Below are 26,161 nucleotides of genomic sequence, written 5' to 3' on the forward strand. Positions count from 1 at the left end.
TCCGGGAGGGAAAAGAGGCGGCACAAAAGAATTTAAAAGTATTTATACCCTTGGCTCCCTTCTCTGGTTACATAAACTAGGCACATCCCCAAAGGGGATAGTGCCCCCTCACATGATATTAATAAAATTAAATTAAATGTCGTTTATGCAGCACAGATTCACAACAGGTCATCTCAAGGCATTTTACAATGTCAAATTCAATCAAATCAGACAGATTGGCCAAAAAAGTTTCCTCTCTAAGGAAACCCAGCAGGTTGCATCAAGTCTCTCCAAGCAGCATTCACTCCTCCTGAAAGAGCGTAGAGCCACTGTGGACAGCTGTCTGCATTGTTGATGGCTTTGCAGCAATCCCTCATACTGAGCATGCATGAAGCGACAGTGGAGAGGAAAACTCCCCTTAAACAGGAAGGAAAAACCTCCAGCAGAACCAGAACCAGGCTCAGTGTGAACGCTCATCTGCCAGAGCAGATACTTGTATAGTGCTTTAAATAGTCCAATGAGCCCAAAGAGCTGTACACTACAGTTAGTTGTTGACTTTTAAACACACACATTCACACCCCAACGGTGGTGAGCTATGTTAATAGCCACAGTGGCCCTGGGGCACACTTACAGAGGCAAGGCTGCCATACATTGGCGCCACCGGGCTCTCTCACCACTAGCAGCAGGCAGCTTGGGTGAAATGTCTTGCCCAAGGACACAACGACAGACGATCGGAGCAGGGGATCGAACTGGCTACCCACCAATTGCAGGACGAACTGCGCCACTGTTGCCCCGCTATGAAGAGAGAAAAAGTACAGAGAGAACATAAAGTTAAAAGATGAAATAACAACTAACAATGCAAATCGGAGAACTGTAGGAGAACTCAGCAGAGTGAGAAAAATAGATGTTGATGTCCTCCAGCATCCTTAGCCTATAGCAGCATCACTACAGAGATGGCTTAGGATAACCTAGGTCACTGTAACTATAAGCTTTATAAAAAAGGAAGGTTTTAAGCCTAGTCTTAAAAATTGACAGTAAAGTAAAGTAAAAGAATGTGTAAAACAATGGTGGTCTTATCTGTTTTTTTGTGTGTGTGTTATTCCTGTGGGTGCCTGAGCTGTCTAAGTAAATCCACGTAGCTAAACCACACAGTACAGATGTTCCAGTAACTTCCAGATGTTCCAGTAGTTTAAATCACTCATTGCATCTGTCATCATTGTCATCATTTTCAACATTTTAGAACTTTCTCACTGTTAAACATGAAACCAAACTGTCTCGGATCACAAACCATCTCGGCAAATAATCGCTTCACTTCAACCTAACCTCCCTTTTGGAACCAGACATCAGGGACGCCTTCCTGATCAGAAAGCCCCCTCCCCCCTTATTAAAGGTTTAAACGACTTTAAACCATTAAGAAGATTTAAAGTAATTTATTCCCTTTGCAATATTCAGGTTTAGCTGTTCAACCGTTTACACAGTGCCCCTTTGTGTGTTTTAATGCAGATTGTGCATCTTGAAGTGTTTTATTGCATTTTAACTGCGGGAATGCTGCTGTTGGGGCCCAATAAAGTTCCATGATATCCTATTCTATTCTAGCTATTACTAAATGACAGGTCTAACTGACTGACCAAAAAGAGAAGAAATCAAATCAAAGAAGCTTTTACTGTGACGGCGCTGAGCGGATGGGGCCCCTGCCGTCACCCTGAACTTGACGGGCCGCGGAGAGGCGGGGGATTGCGAACGGAGCGGCTGCCGGAGGTCTGCAGCGGGACCCGCCGGGGAAACACACGCTTTTCAGAGGGCTCCGGGAAAAAAACACCCTCCTCTGCTCTCCTTCAGCGGTGGACGCGCAGCGCAGAAGCCCACGCCACAGGAGCCGTTTTCTGGGGGGTGAGTCCGGTTTGGGTTTAGCGTGACGTTCCGGGCCGGTGAGAGGCCATTGGCTTCTAACGGAGTCACTTTGTTGCTATGCACGCTGCTGCAGAGCGGCGGGCTGCGACTCAACCTGCGGCGCTTTTGTCCGCAGACTAAACCCCGTGGAATTACCCACGGTGCTGCCCGCGGGCAGTGGGCGACAGCCGAACCGTGTCCGGCAGCACCAGTTTCCTGATGGTAAAAGTTGGGCCAGCTGGGAGATCAAACATAGCAGGTGATCGCATCCTTCTGTTTGCCTCACACCTCCCTAATTGTTGGGCTCGTTTCCTCCCACTGTCCACGGGCCGTTTCAGGTCGCGGGTGGGTGGGGGTCTCTGCCCCTCGCTCCTGGGAATCTCTGCTGATGGGGAGTGGGAAGCCTTTGTTGTCAACGCACCAGGATTAAACTCCTTTGTGTTGGCTTTCTGCAGCCTGTTTGTGGCGAGGAAGGAATGGACCCTGCCCCCCATCTAAACGCCCCTGGGCAACTCTCACCCATCCCCATCAGCCCCCCCACCCCTGAAAAATAAATAAAACAGCAGCTTATAAAACCCAGCGTGCTTGTTTACGGGGTTTTTTAAGCAGTTCTGCGATTGTTTTAATGGGCCGCAGAGGCTGCAACACATGTTGGCGTGGATGCTGGGTCACATCTGGTTTGAATAAAGCACAGGGACAAAGGCAGTCAGTCTCAGTGTGTTTGGCTGCTGAGGTAGCGGGTCTGCAGACGGGTGTTGACTTAAAGCCCATTACCCTAATGGGGTATATTTTTATGTCTTTATTCTGATTTCCCAGTCTGGCTTTTATTTAAATGCTTTAACTATCTATAATGTGGCTGTGAAGCAGCCAAATGACATACTGTTGTGAGGACACTAACTGTGGGATAGAGTACACAGTCTGAGTGACAGGAGTGATGTTTTGACACTTCTACTTGCGCTTTTAACCTTTCATTAGCAAAACACGGATTCATTTGGTGTAGAAAAGTGAGACTTTCAGCTTCTTCCCTTCACTGTCACTGTTATGGGAGAAGCATTGATTTGATTTATTTGATTTATTTAACTACGATATCCATTGAGACCTTTAAGGAGCAATAAGCAAAATTACATTATTTTATATAGAAAGAACTAAAAAATAGTTTTGTAAAGACTTAAAGGTATCTTTTTGGATGACTATGGTTAAACGTCACTCACTATCCCTCTGTGTTGTTCTCCAGTATCTTGTTTACATAGCCGGGCCGGCCGCGCATGTGCATGCACATGTGTCATTGCCAGGTACAACATGGTGGAGAGCACGCCCATCGGATCAAAACGTTCTCTTACCAACAGCATTATAAAATTATGAATTACTTACTTCTTCACTGGGCATGTTGCGCCAAAGGTGGCCTATGGAGCTAAATTGGGGCCAAAAAGTTTTGTTAATTTGAAAAAATAAATTTTAATTGAAAAACTTGAAATTGAAAACTTACATTAAACATTCAAGTTTTAGTTTTTCGCTTAAAATTTCTTTTTTTAAATTAACAAAACTTTTGGCCTCATTTTAGCTCCATACATTTGACATGTGGCGAGAAAACCAAGAGCTTGGTTACTAGTATTGAGGTTTACCAGGGTTAAAAAAAAAATTAAGTTTCTAAACTTGTAAAAAATTTCCATCATAGTGTTCTTGTAATTTAAATTTCGTGAGCAGAGTTCTCTCTAAACTCTTGAAGCGTACACTTACTCAGTGCTGCCCCTCCCCCACCTGTTATCTAGCACTGCCTTTCTGCTAGCTGCATGAAAGCTAGTACCCTTATCTGTCACTTTGTAAAGGTTCAGCAGCCTGTGAATCAAAATCAGAGTAACAGTAAATAGTTGCAATTGATAATAGCTTTATTCTGTATGTTTAGACCATGTTATATATTATTGGTTTGTAAACATTTTGGATTTGTGTAATTTATTTTATAAAGTAAAACTGTGGTGTTTTTACTAAAGGTTTCTCAGCACATGCACACTGTACACAACTTCAAAGTTTGGGTGTTATAGGCGGTGTCCTTGGGGTAATCATTTTGACTTCTACAATATAGTAGTGCAGGTAAAACCTTATGAAACACCACACTATGTAGGAAAGTGAGATTTTCAGCTGCTTCCATTCACTGCCACTATGTCTGACTATGCTGCTGGTCTGCAGTTGTTGACCTAAGCTCTCTACTTCAGTATTATTTATTTCACTTTCCTGCTTTTCTTTTTCCAGATCAGGTGAGATTTTTCTAGTGTAGCACATTTTTCTCCAGATAGCTGATTGGGGATTTCTAGAAAGGAATTTATGATGTAGAGCCGGCAGGTTTCAGAACCACAATGGAATACAGCACAGCAGGTTTCCTGGATGAATTCTCTGGACCAGGCAGACGGTGGTTTGCGCTACATGCTTTCAAATCTCAGCTGAACAACAAGTTGGCTGGGGTGACTTCACTGCTCTGTGACACCACGCTGCGCGGGGATCTGCTTCTCCTGAAAGTTTACTCACTCGGGACATCTGGCAGAGCGCTCAGACCGCAGAGCATCTGGAAAGAGAAACCCAGCTATCCGTTTATTTTTTATTGAATTTATTTTTTCGGTTCGCAGGAGCGTGTCTGAAACAGGAGTGACTTGCCGCAGTGGGCTTGTGGGCCCCTGCCAAGGCGAGCGATGTCATGCTTGGATTTCAGCCAGCTTTGCTCTGCTTGCTGAGAATGGGTTTGTTTTCAGTGGTGGTACTGGCTAGGAGCCTCTCTCTGTCAGGGAAGTGTCAGCCCATCTCAGCTGATAAGGATCCATGTTTATCCAAGGGAAGAAAATTGATTTGATTATTGCGTCACATTTTCTTCCTCAACATTTGTGGCCTCAGTAAGTCCTACGTGAGTTTGCAGCAGCAAACACGACCTGAATTTCCTTCATCGTGTTACAGCACAGTGAGGTCACAGTGGGGTGTGTCCTGTACTAGTTCATCTCTGCCTCCCCTGCTGCTGCTGCTGCTGCTGCTGTAAAACATCTGCGTGATGTTAGAGGTGGACTGTTACAAGATTTGCTCCCAGTTCGTGTGTTAGTTGGTGTCTTGGCTGCAGCCAAGCTGTGTATGCCATGCATGATGGGACTGTGTTTATTGCTGAAGTTTAACCACTAAACTTTTACCACATCTTGTCACATTACAACCACAAACCTCAATGTATTAAAGACATTTTATGCGGTAAACCAACTTAAATTAGTGCATAATTAATGAAGGAGAAAATTGACTCATGCAATTTCTGACCGGTAAAAATCTGAAAAGTGTGGTGTGCTTGTGGAATTTGAATCTGTCAACAGAACAATCATATATCTGACCTTTAAAGGAAGAGAGACAATAGAGATCAATGGCAAAGTGATCTTTTGAATCATACCTAGATGCCCTTGGCATTGGGTGACAGGGTGGTGGCAGTATTAGGCTGAGGGGATGCTTCTCTTCAGTGGGGATGGGGATGCTGGTCAGACTTGAAGCTAAATAAAGGACCAATCCTGGAAGAAGACCTGCTGCACACTGCAGAAGACCTGAGACAGGTTCACCTTTCTGCTGGACACCAACAGCAACAGGTCTGCAGAAGTGTTACTATGGTAGAAATATACCGTTTGCTGCTGTAACTGATGAGAAAACGGAGTCAATGAAATATTGAGTCAGAATTCAAATTCATGGCACACTTTTCAGATTCTTTTGTAACCCTTTTTCCTCCCGCTTCACATGTAGTTACTTTGCATTGGTCTGAGACAGGGATCTGGAACCTGTGGCTCTTCAGCCCCTCAACTCTGGGTTATGGTAACTCCAACCAAAAAAGTATGAGAACTTTATTAATTATATTTAGAGACAATTAGAGGTTAGTTTAATGGTATTATTTTCTGTGTTACATAAATTGGAAAAATACCAAATATCTAAATGGCGTGTTTAGATCTTATATACAGCTTAGCAGTATTTGATTGGCTGTGTTGGCTTAATATGACACGCCGAGTTTTGATTAGAATAAGAGATGAACCAGTCAGTTGGCCAGAGACTGAAATCCCCCTGCTCAGCTCTGATTGATGATCAGCACAAAAGCACCCAACTTTCTTTTTTTCCTTTTCAACCAAACTAAGAACTCCATCTAGTTTCACCCTAAAAAGTCATACTCCATATGTTTTTTTTTTTTTTAGTTCAATAAAATACGATCAGTAAATTTTTTTGCAGTTTTTAAGCACTGGTGCATTGCAGCAAGAAGGTCCGGGGTTTGAACCCTGGGTTTGACCTGGGGTCTTTCTGCATGGAGTTTGCATGTTCTCCCTGTGCATGCGTGGGTTCTCTCTGGGTACTCCGGTTTCATCTGTCCTGTATGTCCTTCTGGTGACCTGTCCAGGGTGGACCCCGCCTCTCGCCCAATGAACACTGGAGATGGGCACCAGCCTACTAGAAAATAGACAGATTCTGTTCGAGCTTATGCCTTTTATTCATTTTTGACGAAGGTTAGCTGCGTAGGTCTGTATTCAATTAACGAATGGAAAACAAATCAACTCAAAGGTGTAGTAGGTTCTTGCATGGGCTGAAACAACGAAAGGTGCGAAAGTGGCCCAATCAAACGCGCTGTTGTCTGCGGCTGTAATGTGACCCGATGGCTAAAGGTTCTAGCTTACCGTTCCGTACACACCGTAGTGGGGGACTATAAATGCTTAACGCAGGCTTCTAAAAGGAACTTCTCCGCTCAGTCTGAACGCTCAGTCTCCTGAGCGGGCAGCCTGCTCTCAGCGCTGTAAATCTGTTCAGGGTGTGGAGCTGTCACTGAGCAGCTCTGCTTGCAGGCTCTCTCCTTCCTCTTATAGCTTCAGCAGCAGGTTCTCACGCCTCACTCAGAGCACCTGCTTCGTGCCGCCCGCTCCACCCGTGCAGCGGCAGCCGCTATCTCTGGGACTACGAGAGAGAATCTGAAACGAGAGGGATCCACCAGGTAGCCAGACGAAGGGATGCTCTCTGACAGGCCGATCAATGGCGGGCCTAACCCCAAAACAAACCCTGAAGGAATGGAGAGGGGCCCAGCTGCTTCCTGACTCACACACTGACTTTGGACGCTATAGCAGGAAGCTTTTAAGGCGTTCTGACTGAGTCTTGTCTCCACTGATGAGTAACGATGCCAAACTGCAGAGCAGGGTTCTACTAAAAAGGCCAATGCTATTTTTGGATGTGGTCTCTTGGGGAATAAAGGCGTTTTGTAGAAGTTTGCATGCAGGATAAGTGTTTTAGGTCCTGTCGTCACCATTCACCCCACAGAGGCTGGTCATGTTCCCAGGCTGCTGTTCTTTGTGGTCTTATGGACAGCCAGAGAAACCTCGGTGTGTAGTGGCGGTGATAATCGGTGTGTTTGACTCAGCAGCCATGTACAGCAGGCCATCACACCACAGTGTGAGCGTGTTGCAGCAGTAGCAGGTTGTGGTCGGGGTATTAAAGGTCACTAATAAGCTGTGGAGTCCAAACCAAGAACCTGGAGGCTCTGTGGGCGAGGGGGAGATGGTGCTCATCCAAGGTTACAACCAGTTACCATAACAATGAGAAGTAATGCTAGGAGCTGATGCACAACGCTTCACAATATGTGGTCTGGAACAGCTCCTGCTGCTTGGGTAAATCTGGCCTTAGCTGAGCAACAACGGCGCGTAGCTTTAAACATTGTGCAGGAGAAAGGTCTCTACAGCTAGCATTGGAATAAGGAGGGCTGGTAGCCACCAGGTGCTAATGGTCCGTTAGCTCCTCGGCACGTGGAGCGTTTAGCTGTGGTGCGTTTAGCTGTGCAACAAACAATTTATGTTGCTTTTTAGAAGCAAATAAGGAGAAAGCTGAGTCATCATTACTGGACACCAGATAGAATGTTTCCTGAAGTGAAAATCCCATCAGCTTCATCTGGAGATACAAATACCTTTTTCACAATGCCGTATCATTTTCTGATTTGTCTTTACTGTGGGGAACCGGAACGTCCTTCACCCTGTGCTCTTGTATCAAACATTAGATATGACGGAGGATGCAGTTCAGTAGTATAGTGACAGTACGGTGGTCTCTGAATCATATGTTGTGGAATCGAGCTGAGATGTAACCTCCGCTCTCTGCCTCGTCTTGTGTCCTGCAGTGTTCGGTGAAAGATGAGGAGTCCTCCGGGCCCTGGCCGCTGAGCAGCTGAGGGTCAGAGTCCAAGCGCTTGCTCCAGCAGTCATGGCGGACAGAGAGGGGCTTCCCATCGGCCCGGGCCAGGTCTACGTCGAGGTGGAGTACGACTATGAGTACAAGGCCAAGGACAAGATGGTGAGCATTCGTCAGGGAGATTGTTACATGCTGGTGAAGAAGACCAACGAGGACTGGTGGCAGGTGAGGAAGGAGGAAGGTGCAAAAGCCTTTTATGTGCCCGCGCAGTATGTCAGGGAGGTGCGGCGGGCGCTGATGCCCCCCCAGAAGCCTGCCTTGAGAGCCAAGCCCACCGTTCTGGACATCTGCCGGGAATCCAACGAGAACCTCAACAGGCCTCAGCCGGAGATGTCCAGCTTTGGCCGCCCGTCGCCTTCCTCCACCCCCTCGCCGTCCTCCGACCGCGTCACGCCCCCCGTCCTCCCCAAGGACCCCAACCAGAACCTGGGGAGTCCGCACCACTGCAAGCTGGTGGCGGAGCTAGTTCTCCTCCACAACAACAACAACCATCACCACAGCAACAACTCGTCGTTGCCGCGGACGCGAGCCGATTCGCCTCCGCTCAGAGCGGGGAGCGGCCACAACAAAAGTCCGGACAGCGACAAGAGCTCGGCTCTGAGCGAGGCACCAGGAGAGGGGTCCACCAAGCACCGCAACGACTCGGAGTCCGGGGACGAGCTGAGCAGCAGCTCAACAGAACACATGCAGGTAGGGAAGACTTTTTGATGCTTATCTCCAGGATCTGGTTTCTGAGAGCCTTTAGGATCCTTTGGTTGTTTCAGCAGAATAATCCCATCAGTGTGACTGCGCCAAAACTTAGATTGACAGTAAACGGCGTGTAAAGGAGCAGAGCGCCGTCTCTGCCGGTGCCCACACAGACGCTGCTGAGTTTTATAGATGGCTTCACACCTTCTTGCGTTTTAACTGCTTTATTTCCTCTCTGCCCGGTTCTTATCTTGGCCAGCAGCTCTTGTCCCAGTCGGTTCCTGTCCTTTCAATTCAGACCGCAGGTGGTTTTTCTCACACCGCAAAACGACGTTCCTTTTTTAACCCATTCACCACTCCACTACGAAAGAATCAGTCCACGATTAACCAGACATGGGTCAGCCTGTAAACAAGTGTTTTATTCTGGTTAAACATGGATAAATAAAGGCCAAGTGGGCTGTTTGTCTTCTCTGTAGGAAGGTAAAAGATTCTTTGTCTTTGGGTTCATTTAGTGCAACAGTATTCATCCACTTTGAACTTTTTTAGCTTGTCACATTTGAACCTGAAACTGTACGTTTTTGTGGTCGACTGTGATGTATAACTGTCAAGTAGTAATAATACATGGTTTTAAAGTTTTGACTCCACATAGTTTTCAAAGAACAAGTGTGGTGCGCAAATATTCGATTGTTCAAGTCTTGCCACAGATTCTGGGAATGGCCCGGTCCCAGTCCAGACCCAAATCAACCCGACACATGGATGTGCTTTGAGCTAAAGCTTTCCATTGTATTTCTGGCTGCATGTTTAGAGCCGTTGACCCTCTGAAGGTGGACCCTCTGCCCCGCTCTCCAGTCGTTTCCACCCTCTGACAGGTTTTCTGACAGGATTGTCATGTATGAACCCGGGAACCTGCCTGTGTAAGGCCGATAAGAAACCAGGTGCCTGAGAATTTAACCATTTAAAAAGCTAAATCTTAAAACCAATCCTAAAATGTACATGCAGCCAGTGCAGGGAGGACCGTTGGGGGGTAATTAAGCTCTACTTTGTGCGTCCGTCACTGACCCCCACGGCAGTCTGTGGTTGTAAATGTGGAGAAGGTGGAGGGATATGAATACTTCTGGGACTCGCTGTAATACCATGAATAGCAAACACAGCTGTGGTGAGCTGTGCTTGTGGGTGACGGTGTCGCCACAGCCATGGCTGGTGCTTGGAGAGAGCCATTATCTCTGCAAGGTGTCTCCAGGGATTGTGATTTCCTAATTCTCCCCCCAATGAAAACATTCAATTAATTTCCTTTCGGTCTCCAGACCGATGAGCCAGCTCTCCTCCCTCCTGCTTGGCTTCCGTCTCATGTCCCTGAGCCTGGGGAACGGCGAGAGGACGGCAGGAACTGGGGTTTATCCTCCTTCGTGTGCTGCGTAGGTAGATAAAAGCAGAGAACAGGAGGAGAGCCGGACACAGTGGGAGTCCCAGCAGCGCCGCCTTCGCAAACTGTTTTACATTGTGGCTGTATCCAGGCAGAGGCAGCTTGTTTGAAAGCTCCAAAAGCTGCTTGTGTTCTTTGTTCCACGCGCTGCTGCTGCTGCTGCTGCTGCTGCCGCTGCCTCCTCCACCGTGGAGAGAACAAAGAACCGAGCCTGAATAGAAACTAGGTCAAATCTGTGAGGATCCTGCGTAGCCCCCAGTCCCCCTGCCACGGGGACCCCTGTGTAAGCAGCAGCATGTCGGGGTGTGGATGCCACTTGTGATGCGCCGTATGAAGCAAAGAATTGTGGGGACGGCAGCACAGTTCACAGCATCAGCGTCTCCAGTGGTATGATGGCTAAATCATCTGTGGGTCAAGTCTCAGACACGCGTCCAAGGGTCCAATCTGAGCGGGAAAAGGCTCGTCTCTGCTGTTGCTGCCGGTCCTGAGCCAACTTGAGCGATTCCTTTCATGCTTTGTCAAATCACCGAGGCCAACATTTCACTCCACTGGCTGGCAGCTCCGTGGATCTTCTTTCTTTAAACCTCTTTTTATAGTGGGGTTGCCGGAGCTCCGGCAGGGCGTATGTAAAACACACGGCGCTCTGACTGCATTCAGCCAGAACTCCCCGTCGGCTCCAGCGTGGGGGGGGGGGGGGGGCAGGTGGAACCCACTCCCACTCTCTTCTGGTGGCTTTGTGGAGTTCTGTCAGGTCATCCTGTTCGGCCTGTTGCCAGGCGAGTGAACGGCTCGGCAGAAAACCCGATTCTTTCAACTTGCCTGCTCTCTGTTAAGAGGACTGCTGCTGCAGTTGAGAGAAATAGGAGCAAGAGAGCTTCCTGCTGCGTTTCATAAGATTATCGCCTGTTTAGAAGGAAGTCCGTCCTCATAGCAGATATTAATTTCACTTTTTCCTTTGCAGCAGGGAAACTACTCCACACAGACTGGTTAGCACTATCAACACATGTCCACAATGATAAGTCAGTTTCAAAACTACAAACATTTTCCGTCAAACTGTCTTAAACCTTAAAAAAAATGCCTTTTCTGTCTTCCTCATGTCCATATTTTCTCACATCAATAAGCTTTCCAACAGTGCTGGAGTGCCAATTATGTCTGTCAGCGGTATGGCTCAGATTAGATCTTATTGGTCGAGCTCCCTCGTGGCATTCTGTCGGTGTCCGCCATAACGCCAGCGCTAACAACTGTTGTGATGCCGTATATAGAGGGCTATTTCAAGTGCGATCCATCAACGCTCTGCTTGCAGCCAATCTGAGTGAGTTGGAGGAGTTTTGACGGCTCTAGACGCACGGGCACAGCGAATCTAGGGTCGGTTGACCGAGATGCTGAAACTCTGAGATTGTTGGTGAGAAGGGCGACAAAGACAAGAGCAAGGAAAACAGGAACTAATCCTATATTGTCTTTGCAATTATGTGCAAGAATATTGGAACTGCGTATTTTTGTGAGGTCTTGCATCCCTACTTATTCCATGTCTTTCTGACTTTCTAAACAACCTAACTGGATATGATTGGATATTTTATTTAAGTTGTTTCGCCTTTTCACAGCTAACAGGAGATGTGATGAGATTTTCTCACCTTTTCCATATTTTCATTTCCTACTTATTTTGCTATGAAAATAATAATTTTTGTTATTGTCCTTCTGTAATAATTCATTTACAACCGACATTTATTTCTTTTTTGTCAACAGTAATTAACTTGTCAGCCAAAAAAAAAAAAAACCTCTCCCCCACTTATTTGCTGGGGACTGATGGTAAGCTGGCTGAAAGCAGGCTAATCCTTTTTCCTTGCAAATAAGAAGAGTGAGGCTGTTTGGAAATATGCTTAGTCATGAAAAACATGCGTAGTCATAATTTTCAAGCTGAAGGGAGGCCATTAAACAGCCCACTGCTAATTAAACAACTAATATCATGTATACTTGTTACACCAACTAAGATCAGCAGTAAGCACTACTACTAACGACTATATTTCAGCCTATGTCTCTGCATCAAAATACAAATAGATAAATGTAATAATCAGCTTATTAGTTTTGCTGAAGTAAAATATGTCCTGCATTTCTGTTTTAATAAAAGGATTTGATGATGCTATAGCTTTTTATGTGAACACTATGATCCAACAAAGCTTTATTTTGTTTCTCAAGTGTCGTACAGGCTAGTGTGTATTTAGGGATTGTTGTGCATGGATGCATGTGTAGGTGTTTTTTTTTTTTACTGCAAACACATTGGTGTCTAGGTGTCAGCTGACTTCAGTTGATCAGATTTGTTGTCTGAACCTCTTTTCTGCACTTCTCAAGATCCCAGATATTTCTAACCCTCTGCTGTGATCAGTTAATAATTATTTATATTAAAGGTAAAGACATGACCTTGCTCCTGTGTGAGAGAGCAGACACAATAAATCTGCGTCTACAACAGGCATGTTCACCTCCACCTGCTCCAGCGGGTGGAAAAAACAGTGTAACCACATCAAAATTCAAATAAAGAGGCTTCAGTAGAGAAATCTGGTGCAGTGCTTGTGTAAAAATTGATCTAAAAAGGTTGTAGTTTATGTTTTTTTCTGAAACTGTTTAACCTCAGCCCTGTCATTAACTTCACATTTCAAGTTTTAATAGGAACAGAGTCAGAGAAAAGTGAGAACATTGAGCATGGTCTTGATAGACGTGTACAAAGTGGACCTTTTAGTTCTCTAGGGATGCTCATGTTAATGTCGACAGATCCTTAGTAATCAGCATGTTCATGTGGCTAGGATTGTAAAATAGCTCTGAAGCATATCCTAGGCCATCTCTTCTTATCTGCACTTAAATTTTGTTTCTTTTAATTGCTGCTAACATTTCCAAATCTAGCATTTTGGAAGAACAGCAAAACTTCATTGTTCTCTGTTGGGCCTTCCTGTTATCCCCTGAAGGTCTCACTCTCCTGCAGCCAGGAAAACCTGCAAAAATACCACAGGATGTTTATTTTAATTAACACCTCGCATCTCTGTGCCTCCTCTCTTTAATTTTAACCCCACATTTAGACTGAAAGCAGCTAAACTTAAAGGAGCTGTATGTAGTACTGCCCCCCAGTGGCTCAAAACGGTACAACAACCTGTCACTCACAACAATCTAATATAAGATTATGCTGTTTGTAAACGGTGTATTGCTGTGGTGAATCATTACTCCCACAGGAGAGATATACGATGTATCTGTTCTGTTTCTGGTCCGCTTCGCTTACTGGCCTCCATGTTTGCAGGCTGCTGTTCTTTTGCTAAGATAAAATACCACAAGATACTCTCTCTTTTGGGAACCCTGGAAACTCTCCTATGATTGGCTCAAGAACCAGGAAGTGAACGCGGGCTACACTCTTAACCAAAGTCGTTCCGGACCGTACCTCCTAGGTTTGAAAGGAGAAAAACGTGACCAAGACATTGTTGACCGATTGTTTATAGGGAATGTTACTTCCATCCCTGGTGACAGCTGGGAATGGTTTTGGTAAATCTTGCTGTAAATTTCTTACAGCAAGCCTTCTAACCACCTGGTCATTGGCGATGGTCGTTTAAGCTGAAAAAGCTGAAAAATTGGCTGACAGCACCTGCTGTCTTGGTGCGTCTCTAACAATGACTTTATTGGTAATAGCTATTGTTTGTCAAAATGGGTACAAAATAGCCCCCAAGCAGGACAAAATGTTTTGATTTATACCTAAGAAAGCAGCGTATGAGAGGTCCAAAACTAAATGTGTGAAAAGCTCAAAGGGTGAAGCGACCAGCGCCCGTCATCATGTGGTGTCCTTTGCCAGTATCACTCTCGACATGAGCTGTCTGTCCACTTTTCATCCCAGTTCCCCCTGCCACAGGCCCTGTCATTACAAGACGGATCGTTCACTTCCCTAAATTTAGCCGTCGTCCAACGTCGGACGTCTGGTTTTATTGAAACCTCTCAGAAGGGACGCTCTAAGGACCCCAGTGTCCACAGCAACACGAGCGGATTGTGAAAAGGAAACGGCTGAGTCGAGGCCAGCGTCTGGCTTCCGTCTGCCTGCTGTGTGGTCCTCTTACTTTCTGGCAGTGCTTGAAGAGGCACGGGGTGGGTGGGGGGGGGGCACTCTGTCCTGTATGGGCTTTCAGAGGCCAGACGGATCTATGCTTTTCATGTTTGGGTGAATTTGGAGATTAGCTGCAGCCTCTGAGCCGCGAATGCTGGAACAGCTGCCAGGGAGGGAGAGATGAACGACTTGTTGCAAGGTCGCCGTTAAAGATGGAGGAGAACAATAACGCTGCAGGGACATGAATGTCTGAGCATCTCTTCAGGTTTTGATGGATTGCCCATCGCCCTGTGAAGAAACGCAGAGCGAACACAGGCTCCGTTTGGCCGCCCGCCGCTGATCAAAGACCGAGTGTGTGTTAGTGGAAATATATGAGCGCGTGGGCCTTGCTGAGGCTCTCTTGCGGCACTTTGAAAATGCTTTCTCTCCCAGGCCGGGCTGATCAATTTACTGCTGCTCTTTAGGCCCAGTGAGCTGGATCGTTATTGCCGTGCGACGGGAGCTTTCTCCCACGTAAAGCAGAATGAACGCATTGTTCACGTGCGTGTGAGACGGCAGTTCACTGTATGGACACGGTCTGTTCCTGAGCATCCAGTGCCACAGTACCGGGCTAATTGCATGTTTTGCCCAGTGGATTCTGTCTGTGGAGTCAGGATCTGCCGTCTTACAGCCAGCGTCTAAATAAGCTAGGATCTTCTAAGGCGCGTCCAAGAAAGCTCCCGCTCTCTCTCGTATTGACTGAGACCTCGTAAATCCCTCCAGAAACAAGTGTTTTGGGCTGGAACGCTGCTGAGTCTCGCTGCGGCACAGACTGAAGAAGAGGCCCTAGCTTGTTTTCCACTGCATACTTGGCATTCCTACCTCCAGCCCTGCCTGCACCCGAGCACTCATCCAGTGAGCCAGCAGGGGAGCTCGCCCAGAGGAGGCCTGCTTTACCTCCTAAAGGGCAACGCTGGAGCTCTGTTAATCTAATATCGAAGTTGAGCAAACGGTGCATCCTCTCTGATCATGTGACAGTCTGGCTGTTTGTCTGCCTGTCTGCATTCTTCCTCTCTGTCCTCCTCCTGGGCCTTAGCATGTCTCTTCAGCTTGTCTCCGGCACTTCCTCTGCAGCCGCCGGCCTCGTCTTCCTCTCTGCCCACCTGTCTCCGAAGCTCAGCTGTAATTTTACAGGACGCTGTTCTCCTCCTCACATCTGTCTTGGTTTGTGCCTCCGTGATACCGGCCTAGAGTTTAGCCCATAAGCCCCATCAAGTGCTCGACCGGAGCTGACGTTGACACCGAGCTCGGGGTTTAAAGACAGTCACGTTCTCTTAGCAGAGTGCAGGCGAGAGGTGAGTGAGAGACATTTTTCACGCTCACGCTTTAGCCCAGGAGCGTTAACCAGAGCCAAGCGGGGTTGAAGCAGCCAGTGAAGCTTGTAGATTTAACAGGATATTTAGTTTTCACCTCAACGATGCAATGGCAAATTTAAACTTAGACAGAAAACAGCTGATCTCAGCCGACTCCCTGTTCTGCTCTCTATATATGCTTTCATACATACAGCAGTTTGTTGCACGCTAATTGTAAGCTGGAATTTTAATGTCTTGATACCAGTTCAGACCTCCACCACACCAACCTTCTCCCTCGCTCTCTGCCTCGTCGTCGTGCTTGGATATAACGAGGTTCAGACGCAACACCGCACAGATTGACAAAATACGCTCAGATCAGTCATCTGTCCAAGAAGCTCTTCCTTCCATCTCTGGTTCCTGCTGGGGAAACCTACGTTTGTTTACTCCAACACTGTTGTGTACGGAAAGCCCGTTATGTGAGGCTAAGTAAATCTGGTACCGACAGTATTCTTTAATAATCAGCAAAGTTATTAACAACCCTGCTGAGAGCGGTGTAGGCAGGGCGTAGTGGTGCAAGCACATCATAGTGAACAACTGGAGTCCTCTGAGACCTGTTTGGGTTTCTGATTATTGTTGTTTTTGCTCAAACTCTCTGATTTCCATTTTTTCCTCTTTTTTTGAAATTGACAAAAAAAAGTCACCAGAAGCATGCAAACTCATGAATTTCCTGGATCAGGCCGATGACAGCAGTGTCATGTCATCTATGAACTAGCAGAAGAAGAGTGGGGAAGGAACAGTGCTAGGACTTTTACCACTTGTATGGTTTGCTTGTCTTCGCAAACTATTTATTAGCACTTGTTATATTCTTCGTCTTCTAAATTCCCTAAACCCAGTGGCACACATAGCACCGTACGGCCTCTATTTGTGAACATCTTCCTTTCAGTGTTTGAACACATTCAATGAAAATGCATTTACTGCTGCCTATAGTGCTTTAACCTGACGCCGCCAGATAGATTTGCTTCGCATATCCATCTGGAAACCTTCCGTTGAAGTAATTTTGGGAAGGGGCGAAAATACTGGCTAGCTGATTGGCCTATGTTGGTGATAGACAAGCCAAATAAACCAATCAACGAAGCATATGACGTACTCGTCAACATGCTTCGTTGTCGCTCTGTTACCAGCGACGACGAAAACACAACCACAAGCCAAGCTACTCTTGCTGCTGCAGGTAAAGGCTCGTTAGCTCAGCAAAGAAATACTCTGTAATTCCGATAAAACTTGCTCGATAGCCACGCTAACGCTAGTTTCATCGGCTGAAGCCGCCATATTCTTTAGACTGAACTGTCGCTTCTCGTTGCGTCACACCTCAACCCGCCTCAAAGCCAACGCTGATTGGACGTTCGTTTGGTGAACGGCTCCAAACTTTCTTTAACGGAGAGTATCCAGACTGATCTGCGAGTGAAACCTTGAAAGCTCGCGAGATCAGGATGGTCTCACGAGGCTAATAGTGCTTGCCATTAGAACAAATAGAAATTAAAATCTTACTATTTTCCAACTTCTTATGTGAAAAATGAGCTCAACTAAGGAATGATATATTCAGCTCAAACATCTAAAACAAACTGAATCGAACATTGCAGCAGTTCCTTGTAATGCAGCTGTTATCACTGTTATTGTCAGAATCCAGGGCTAGTCAGTGATCAGCGTGGAGGAAAACCATTTTAGTAATTTGGTATGTAAATAAATTGCCAGAATTTAATGAATACTTTAAAGAAAATCTGTTTTACTTAAGTGCTTGAAATATCCTAGGTAACAGCTAAAATTCACTTATGTCCTGCCGTATCAGTGCTCCCATGTGTTTTTATGTCAGAGTAAATTAAGAGTCATTTTGTTTTTGTAAATTTAAGGTAGATGATATAAACAAGCAATTCAAACTCTTTAATAATGCGTGGTCATCTATATCAGTGTTGGCATTATGGCACCAGTCCCAGTGTTCAAGAGTAGAGATGAAAAACATTTGAAAATGTAATGTTATGATTATTGTTCAAATTTTCATGATGGGTACCATCTGTCACCATTTGGTTACAATCTGTTAATGGCATCATCACTAGCTGAAAAGATTGCATTAATCACTTTCCCTCACCCATAAAGTATCATTGTTATCATCCATCCATTGTCTGTAGCCGTTTATCCAAACAGGGTGAGGGGTATTTACCGTTCACAGCACTGAATGCATGCGTCAGGCTCTTATTGTGATGGTTGTTTCTCAGTTCATTGTTCTATTGGTGCTGTCAAGAAAATAAAGACACTCAGCAAACAGTTTAAGGCATAGTGACTCATATTATTGAGGCTGTCTTGTTGAGCGGTAGGAATGGCCTTTGCTGTTGTAACCATAGTCTAGTTAAACTGATGAGGAGGTGACAAAATAAAGAGAGAAAGCAGTCACCTGAACCAGAATGAGAAGTGTCGTGAAGCTTTGGTATAGTGACATCTCACACATTGAGATCTCCTTACACTCCTAGTTGTTCCCCAATAAATTAAGTAATGAAGTCATCTTTCACCAGAATACCGATTTAAGTTTTTAAATCCTTTTTTTACCTTTACTTAGGCCCTGCGTTCTCCGCCTTCTTCAATGCTTCATGGGACGGGCAGTCAAAAAACTAGAGCTGTTGTAGCTTGTAATAGAGTGCAGTTTTCGCGGTAATTACATTTAAAAACTGTACTGTCATATTTTTCCAAGGTTACCATTAAAAAGTGCTTTATCCCTGTTTACCAGGCTACGGTCTCTCTTTGATCTGGCCTGTCTCTGTGTTGATGCCGTACGTGCAACTCCAGCCTCCACGCAATCCTCAAACCTGCCATTTGACTTTCCCGTTGATCTCTACCAAAATGTAGAGAAGAGGACACGTAATTAGCTCCAGCTATGCTAAGGTAGGACAATGGATGTGTACTGTCGTATAGAGGCTGAAGAACAGCAGGCGTGGAGCTAAATAACGCAGCCGACAGAGCAGAGACGTCAGGCTGGTTGTTGTTTGCAGCTCTCTTCACCCCAGCGCCATAAAGCGGCTCGGCCTGTCAGCCTGTGATGCAGTGGGCCGATTATCCACAGAGAGCATGGCGCCATGCATCACCTATCTCATTTGCTCTCCTTCGCCTCACCCCGCTGCTCGCCGCCGTTCCTCCAGTCCCTCGCCTGTCTCTCAGCGCCGCTCTCTCTCTCTGGGCCCGGCTCACTTTGGTAGCTTAGGGGACTGGGACAGTATGTACCCTGAGAAGAGAAGGACACCAAGCTGGCCTGGTTCTGATAGAACAGCTCTCGTTTGTTCCTGAGCTCCGCGGCTCCTCTTCTCTCCCTGTTCTCCTGACTGGGTCCAGTCTCATGGTGTTGACCCGTCTCTCTCTCCGTGGCGTTTCACCTTGTAACTTGGAGACTGCCAGCTCCAGCAGTTGTGTGTAATGTGACCTTGTGTCAGATACTTCAGAGTGTTCAGCAGGAAGCATGGCCGCCCCCTCCCGTTGAGCAACAGGTCTGTGTTTGGACACAAGCGATGATGCTCAGGGCGCTCAGCGTACTGTTACATAACCAGCGCTAGCTGTGTCCACAACCTTTCTCTATAACAGCTGCTAGTCATTCCTCTCAGTGGAGGCTCACTCTCTAAGAGGTGGACGGTGATAGCTGTACTGATCTGATCTGAGAACAGACGTCAGGTTTTAGTCCCTTAGTATCACCAAGTGCTTCTTGTCTCTCCTCTTTCTCTGCAAAGCCCCAAACTTACAAAAACGTTGGCTTTTTTGTTCCTGATCCAGGAAATGTGGCTGCTTATTCATTGTATAACACTAAATAAAGTGGTGCCATTATACAGCTGCTTTAATGAATAAGATCGAGTCGCTTTAAGGTGCCCAGGGTGCTTCTGGTTTGGGAGTTCTGGCAGCTTGTTCTCTGCGTATTATCTGTAGAGAACTTTGTTCTTGTGTGTTTTGCAACAAATGATTTGAGACGTTTGATGGTGTGGCAGAACAGCAGAGGTGTTGCCATCCCTGCCTTTTTGCTTTTCTGGACTTCCCAGGAGATCTTCATTTGAGTTTTTCATTATGTGTAAAATGTCTAGGCCATGGACAATTATCAGTTCATGAATCGACACAGAAACCACCTCTCATGATGTTGCTAGTATCTTGGAATATTTATTAGCCTTTTTTGGAAATGTTATTTAGCACCAATCATCTTCACATCAACATCAACCGGTTTCCCCATCCCTGCTGAGGCAAAGCATCCCAGCAACATGGTGTTGGCCCAGGGTTTAGTTTTGGTCTCATAAAGATCACCTTCCTTCACATGTTTACTCCTTCCCCTGGCATGTGGCAAATAAAAATAACCCTTCTTACAGTTTCAACAGAGGCATGTCTCATTGGCACCCTTCCATAAAGTCCAGACTAGCAGAGTGAATGGTTACCAGCTGTCCTGTCGACAGATTCTCCACCTGAGCCATGGATCTCTGCGACTCCTCCAGAGATCTTGTGGGCCTCTTCTCTTTATGCACAGCCTGTCATTCTAGTCTGGGTAGGTTTGCAGTTGTGCCATACTCTTTCATCGTCAGATGGCGGATCGACCAGTGCTCTGTGAATTGTAATATGTTACGGGATAATAATAATTGAACTTTATTGATCTCACAATGGATAGAGGTGAAGGGTTCTGAAAACCATGTACTATTTGTCCTCCAGTTCACCGTTGTGTTTCGTCATATAAAATACGTAGAAGTGTGAGGTTGTGGCATGTAAAGATCATTCCTCATTTATAAGGTGTAGATTTCTGACCGTTACAACGTTAAACATTAATTCTCATTCATTTGGATTTTTCTGCTGCTGCGTGTGTTTCCTGCCATTCCTTGAATGTGTCTACTGTGTCAAATTTCTCTTTGATCTTTTAGATCCCAGAGCAAAGGTGTACAAAACGATCGTGTCGCGGCTTGTGATGCCTCGTCTCGTCGTGGTTCTCCGGTTTCAGATTTGGCAGTAATTTGATGCAGCCGTGCGGCGTGCTGTTGCAGGTCAGAGGCGTGGTTTGTGAGCCTTTCCACCGTTTCTCTGCTCTGGCCCGTTGGTCTCAGGGGAGATGGAGCTGGATGCCAGCGTGTGGGAGGACCGCTGGAAGCATGGGCGCGTAGGAGTCTGGAGCCATGGAGGGGCACGTATTGTCTCTGTCATACGCCTCTGATATCCTTAATTATGTGCTGTGGCTGCCAAAGAGACAATAGCTGAGCTGAGAATCAGTCAGGTTCCTGTAGCGGCTGTCGTTTACCGAGGCCATTGGAATGGGTTCGTCGTCGTCTTGTTAGCAGCTGTGGGTGGAAAGGTGTGCTGCAATGTGTAATTAACATCGCTCATTATTTTGTGGTTTCAGTTTTTATTTTAAAAGGATGTGTCATTGACTTTTTTTATTTTTTTCTCTCCAGAACCTTTGGCCTTTTCTATGGCCTCAGCACTTTCCACCAGCATCTGTTGCTGAGCAGAGATGCTATAGATTAAAACACAAAAGAGGATACAGAGAGAGTGCCCCATCCCAGTCTGGATGAGTCTGGGCTTTTCTGCTAGCTTTCACACAGGAAGTCCACTTGTACCACAGCGTCAACAGACTCGTATAATGGCACTAGGGATTTTCATTTTAAGCAATAAAATGTTGATATTTTTTTCTTCAAACGACTTGAATTATTTGTTTTCTTGTATTTAGTATTTCATTTGTTTTGTTAAGCAGTTACATGAAAAATCAGCAGAATGTGAGCGTTTTTAACCCGGCTACTCGATTGGTCATCAGAATAATCAATAGAACACTCCATTACTGAAATAATCATTCGCTGAAGCCCTAAACAGCACTTAGATGAACTTTCAGCCCAGTGAGGAGTCCCTGCTAAACTCTGCCATTTGGGGTTATTGTTTCTGTCTCTGTGCTTGCTCTCCAAGCGGGCCAGAAATAGCCTTAGAGAAAGAACAAACACTAGAAGCAGGATGAGAGTTCTCTGCAGTACAAAGCCTGCAGCCTTTCAGTGTCCTTATGCCTGACGGGCAGAGAGGCTCTCCTGGTGTCCATTAGTGAAATGGATCTGCCAGCAGGAACGGATGGTGCAGTGTTCCCGCCATGCTCCGCCGGCTCTACAGCACCATTGCCTGGTTTCATCACCTCTTTGCACAAATTGGCAGTTTGAAGATTGGTCTGTCCGGGAAGGACGGTAGAGTTTCAGTTCTCAAAAAGGACACCAGATTATGTTTGAAGAGACGTTGGCAAGGAGAAACTGCTGAACAACACTGTAAAGTGAATGATGATGATGATGATGATGATGATTATTACTACACGTCAGGTTAACAAACTGTTCCTTGTTTTTTTTCCCAAATTTTGTCTTCAAAATTCCCTTGAAGAACTATAATATAAGTCAGTATAAGATCAGCAAAGGAAAAAAAAAGGTATTTTAGGTTTCCTGTTGTGAGCATTCATCAGCTGATGGGTACAGTAGGTGTGGAGTTGAGATACTGCTGCATGTGTGGGACAGCAATCACTTTTAAATGGTGGTTAGTGTCACTAAAACAGTCGTCTTGTGTGTATATTATGTAAAATGTGGAGCCTAACCTTACTCTGACATTTCAGAATGCAGAACGTTCCATGCTTGTGGCACGGTAGGCTATAGTTATTGTGGAACTAGTATCTGGAACGCGCATCAGTTCCACGCGTTCATGGATCTGTAGAACCTGCAAAAAGCTAATGTCTTTTTAATACCATTCCTTAAAAGTTGACTTGTTTTTCCCTAGTCATTGTGAACTTTGTTCTGATTAGTATTGTCTTGTTTGTAATTCAGTAAAACAAACAGACATATGGTTGGAGTCAAAATCTACAATAGTGTTTTTTTTCCTACACGCTAAATTTCACTGAATCTGATTTCAGACTTAAGTAGAAAATGGTCAGTTCTTTTATTGGAAACATATTAGGAACATTTATGAAACTTAATTAAATCAAAATCTAATGTTGTATAAGCCAGCAGTAATGACTTCACTTGTTATTTAAATTTTTTTTCTGTAACTGATGTGATTGTTTGCCCACTGCGGGAGGTTGACCAAACTAAATCCTTTCTGCTCATTTCCTCAGCTAATGAAGATTTGTTCTATCTCATGTTATCATAACCATCTGCTCAGACAGACATAAATGATTATTTCTTTTGATGGCATTTCCGTCATAATATGCAGTCCTGACTATCCAAAGCTGCTCCTTTTTTTGTTGCTTTAAATGCCTAGCTCTCCCAGTGTGGTGTTGTTTGGTCTGACATTGTGTGAAGATTTTGTTTAAGAAGTATAAAGCAGATACTCAGGAAACCGAACAACAAGGCAAACTCTTGGCCTTGTTAGATTTCTCCTCACTAAGTTACCAAGTGAGAGCAAGTAACTTTGAACCGATTTATTCCAACTAAAATATACACTACAAATTAGTTAAAACAAAGATAATGAAACTTTCTCTGGAAAGCCTATATTCTCACCCCATCCTTTTATCCTTGTTTCCATGGTACTGGGCACCAAAGCGAGAAGAAAAAAAAGAAAAGAAAAGCAACCAAAAACAAACAATTTTAGTTTATGTTCACAAAAAATGTTTAAAACCCTTCCCAACCTCACCCATGGCATCTAAGTATTTGCGTCATTTCAGCACGCCACTGTCTTATTATGGCAGGGGAGGATAATTTTGCCCTGGATCTGAATAAAAATATGTGACAAACGAAATGCTTTAAAATAATTAACCGTGTTTTAAAATAGTTATCCTCATCCAAATTCATAAGACATTTTACATATTACATATGTTCACTTTATGTTGTTCATTTGTTTGTTTTGGTGGTGAAGAACGTTTGTTGGACTAAAGTAGTGGGACACAAGTAAAATAAAAATGAATTGGATGCTTTGTAGTTAATCACGATTAAGTGTAACTTAGTGGAATTTTTATCAAGTAGCAATGCTTGAAGTAGTAACATTACATTTCTTCAATTCTAATGAAATTTGGTTGACAATGGAATTAGTAGGCATGTAGAACTTAACCAGCAGCATGGGACTTCCTTGTTTCGCCTGTGAAGCTTTACCTGCACCATCATAGCCAACATGAGCTCTCGCTCACAGGAAATGTTTTTCATCCAGGTGATACTGTAGGGTTGAAGTACTGCGAGATTTAATGCTCCCTGTTTTTTTTATATATATATATGCTGTGGTATCTAAGTTTGTGCAACGGCACAACTGCAAACCAGGGAGAGTGGTTTTCCTAAATATAAGGACTGTTTGCAGAAAGTTGCTTTGCATGGATTAAACCAGAGACGGTACGGTCTATACTGCCATAATCGTCTGAGGAGTGTTCCAGGCGTCACTTGATAAGCTTCATGCACCAACAGCTGTGGGACATAGTTCACAGGTCACCCCGAGCCTGGACAGGAAGCCCCCCCATCATAAATTCTGCTCCTCAATCTTCTTACAATTCTGGATTAAGGGGTTGTATACAGTACATTCCTGTGTTAATACCCAACCCCTGCTACCCGCCGACCCACCCCCAGCTCCTCTTCATCAGACACTAGCATGTCCCGACATTTCTCATCCTGTTGGATAATGTGCTTATCTTCTGTGTCCGGATAGAGCCCCTTCCCTCCCCCTGCAACACCTCCATTCTTGCGTGTTTTCACATAATCTAACCAATTACTGAATAAAGAGCGTTCTTCAAGTGGGTACTAAAGCTGAATTTTGATGGAACCAGTTATCAAAGATCAGATTATAAAACACAAACAAGTATATACAGCTACATGTTGGCGGGATCGGTGTCCTAGTGGTTAGAGCCGGGCGCTTAAGTTACATCCTGCTTACATCCCCTGTTTGAATTCAACAGACTGCAAACGATGTATTTTTTTTTTTTTAACATCAGCAAATATTCCTACTGCTGCACACATTATACAATATATAAATCTTTACAGTTCTGATAATGTTACCTATGCCATTTATTACTGGTGTAATCACACAAAAGTCATGGTTTGGTATGTTTTTGAAACATTTCTTTGATTTGTTCTTTGTTATTCAGCATTTAGAAAAATGACACATTTTCTGACAATAACTATAAACTAACTATAAGTATAAAAATAGAACAATGAAACCTCTCCAAAATGGTCAAGGTAGTGTTTTGATAATAAAAACAATAAAATCCCTGTGCACCTATTTTGATATATAGACACTCCATTGTGCCATAGAAGCGCTCATGTGGCGATGGCTGCATAACAGTTAAAAGCTCAAAGTTGATTTTACATGAAATAGGCCCTTTAGAAAAATGCAGCATCACTTTATTACACGCTAAAATTGTATAGATGAATGCACATACCACTACACTATTAACATTTATTTATTACTATGTGAGTGTTGTTTGAGCTTAAGTGCAAATATTGAATTAACAGCAGCTGGGGCTTCAAATCACTTATTTAATTTATTATATGGTTCTGCCATTCTGCTCATTACACACTTATGCAGCTTGGTGATACAAATATATATAAATATTTTTCTAGGCTGTAATTTTTTTCTTTTATCAAACTGTTAAATTTGTCCACTGGACGTGAAGGAGTCTTTTTCCAGCCAGCTGACAGGCGTTGTGCAGCAACAAGTGGAGGAGGGGCTATGCTGTGTTACTATATGTTCCATACACTATAGATGGATGATTTACCCATAATAAAGCCTCTTTCAGACACGTACTATAAACACTTACAGAGCTTTCAAACAGTACCTTTAAAAGACATGGCAGAAATTTTAGCGTCTTCAAAACACGAACGTTAAATTGCCTTCTCCACGTCTTCCACTGTTAGTCTTTCTAAAAGAGCTGTTTAGTTCCAGCTGATTGTGGTTTTGTTTCTCAAACAAAACCCTGAGTGATATTTGAAAGGCGAGTAATCTGGTGTTCTTAGAGCGGGGCTGATGTGGCTGCTTGGGTCAGGAGCTCCTCTAAGCACTGGAGAAAAAGTCTGTTGTCTACGTGCCAGCCCATCCACAGCTTCTTTAGCCATCACTGCTTTGAGAGGAAAGTGTGTTTGAAACCATGGTTACACGTTTAAATCAGCCAGGAGCCACTATTGGGCTGTTTCTCCTCGTGCTGACCATGTTCTGCCTGTGACATGTGAGTATAATGTTGGAGGTAAGCCACTTTAGTAGAGATACTCAAATTAGGAAATGCAATGTATTTTAACTGGACAATTTATCAACTAATTTGTGCCATTCCTGCTGTTGCACACAGGATGCCTTCCCCCACCTATTGCTACAAGCTCTCACCCAGTCTGAAAAATAAGAAACCTTTTCCTCCTTTTCCTCCTTTTCCTCCTTTGTCCTGTTTTAAAAAATCCGTGGCTTGGAAGCTTTTTGTGGAGATGTGTTGTGGCTTTAAAGAAACCCTATCAGTCTTTTTTTCTATAGGAAATAAGTTTTAAACGCTTTTATCAAACTATAAGATCTGTCTGTGAAATAAACTATTTCTACACTTTTTTGCACATCATCCTTAGACTCTAGTGATCAATTATGGTTCATCCATTGATTGTC

At 44.6% G+C, this 26,161-nt stretch overlaps 1 protein-coding gene across 3 annotated transcripts; it reads left to right on the forward strand.

Moving 5' to 3' along the window:
* The first annotated feature begins 1,678 nt into the window (after window positions 1–1,678).
* On the forward strand, window positions 1,679–8,805 carry LOC118556936 (rho GTPase-activating protein 12-like). 3 transcript variants are annotated; one of them, XM_036125619.1, is made up of 2 exons: window positions 1,679–1,869; window positions 8,012–8,805. In XM_036125619.1, the coding sequence occupies exon 2, from the start codon at window positions 8,095–8,097 to the stop codon at window positions 8,788–8,790; it is 696 nt and encodes a 231-aa protein (XP_035981512.1). In that variant the 5' UTR covers window positions 1,679–1,869; window positions 8,012–8,094; the 3' UTR covers window positions 8,791–8,805. The 3 variants fall into 3 exon arrangements, with proteins under 3 accessions (XP_035981512.1, XP_035981513.1, XP_035981514.1); XM_036125620.1 differs by lacking the exon at window positions 1,679–1,869 and adding an exon at window positions 2,014–2,128; XM_036125621.1 differs by lacking the exon at window positions 1,679–1,869 and adding an exon at window positions 2,014–2,124.
* The last annotated feature ends 17,356 nt before the right edge of the window (window positions 8,806–26,161 follow it).

Source organism: Fundulus heteroclitus, chromosome 21 (assembly GCF_011125445.2).
Source record: "Fundulus heteroclitus isolate FHET01 chromosome 21, MU-UCD_Fhet_4.1, whole genome shotgun sequence".
Classification (NCBI taxonomy): domain Eukaryota; kingdom Metazoa; phylum Chordata; class Actinopteri; order Cyprinodontiformes; family Fundulidae; genus Fundulus; species Fundulus heteroclitus.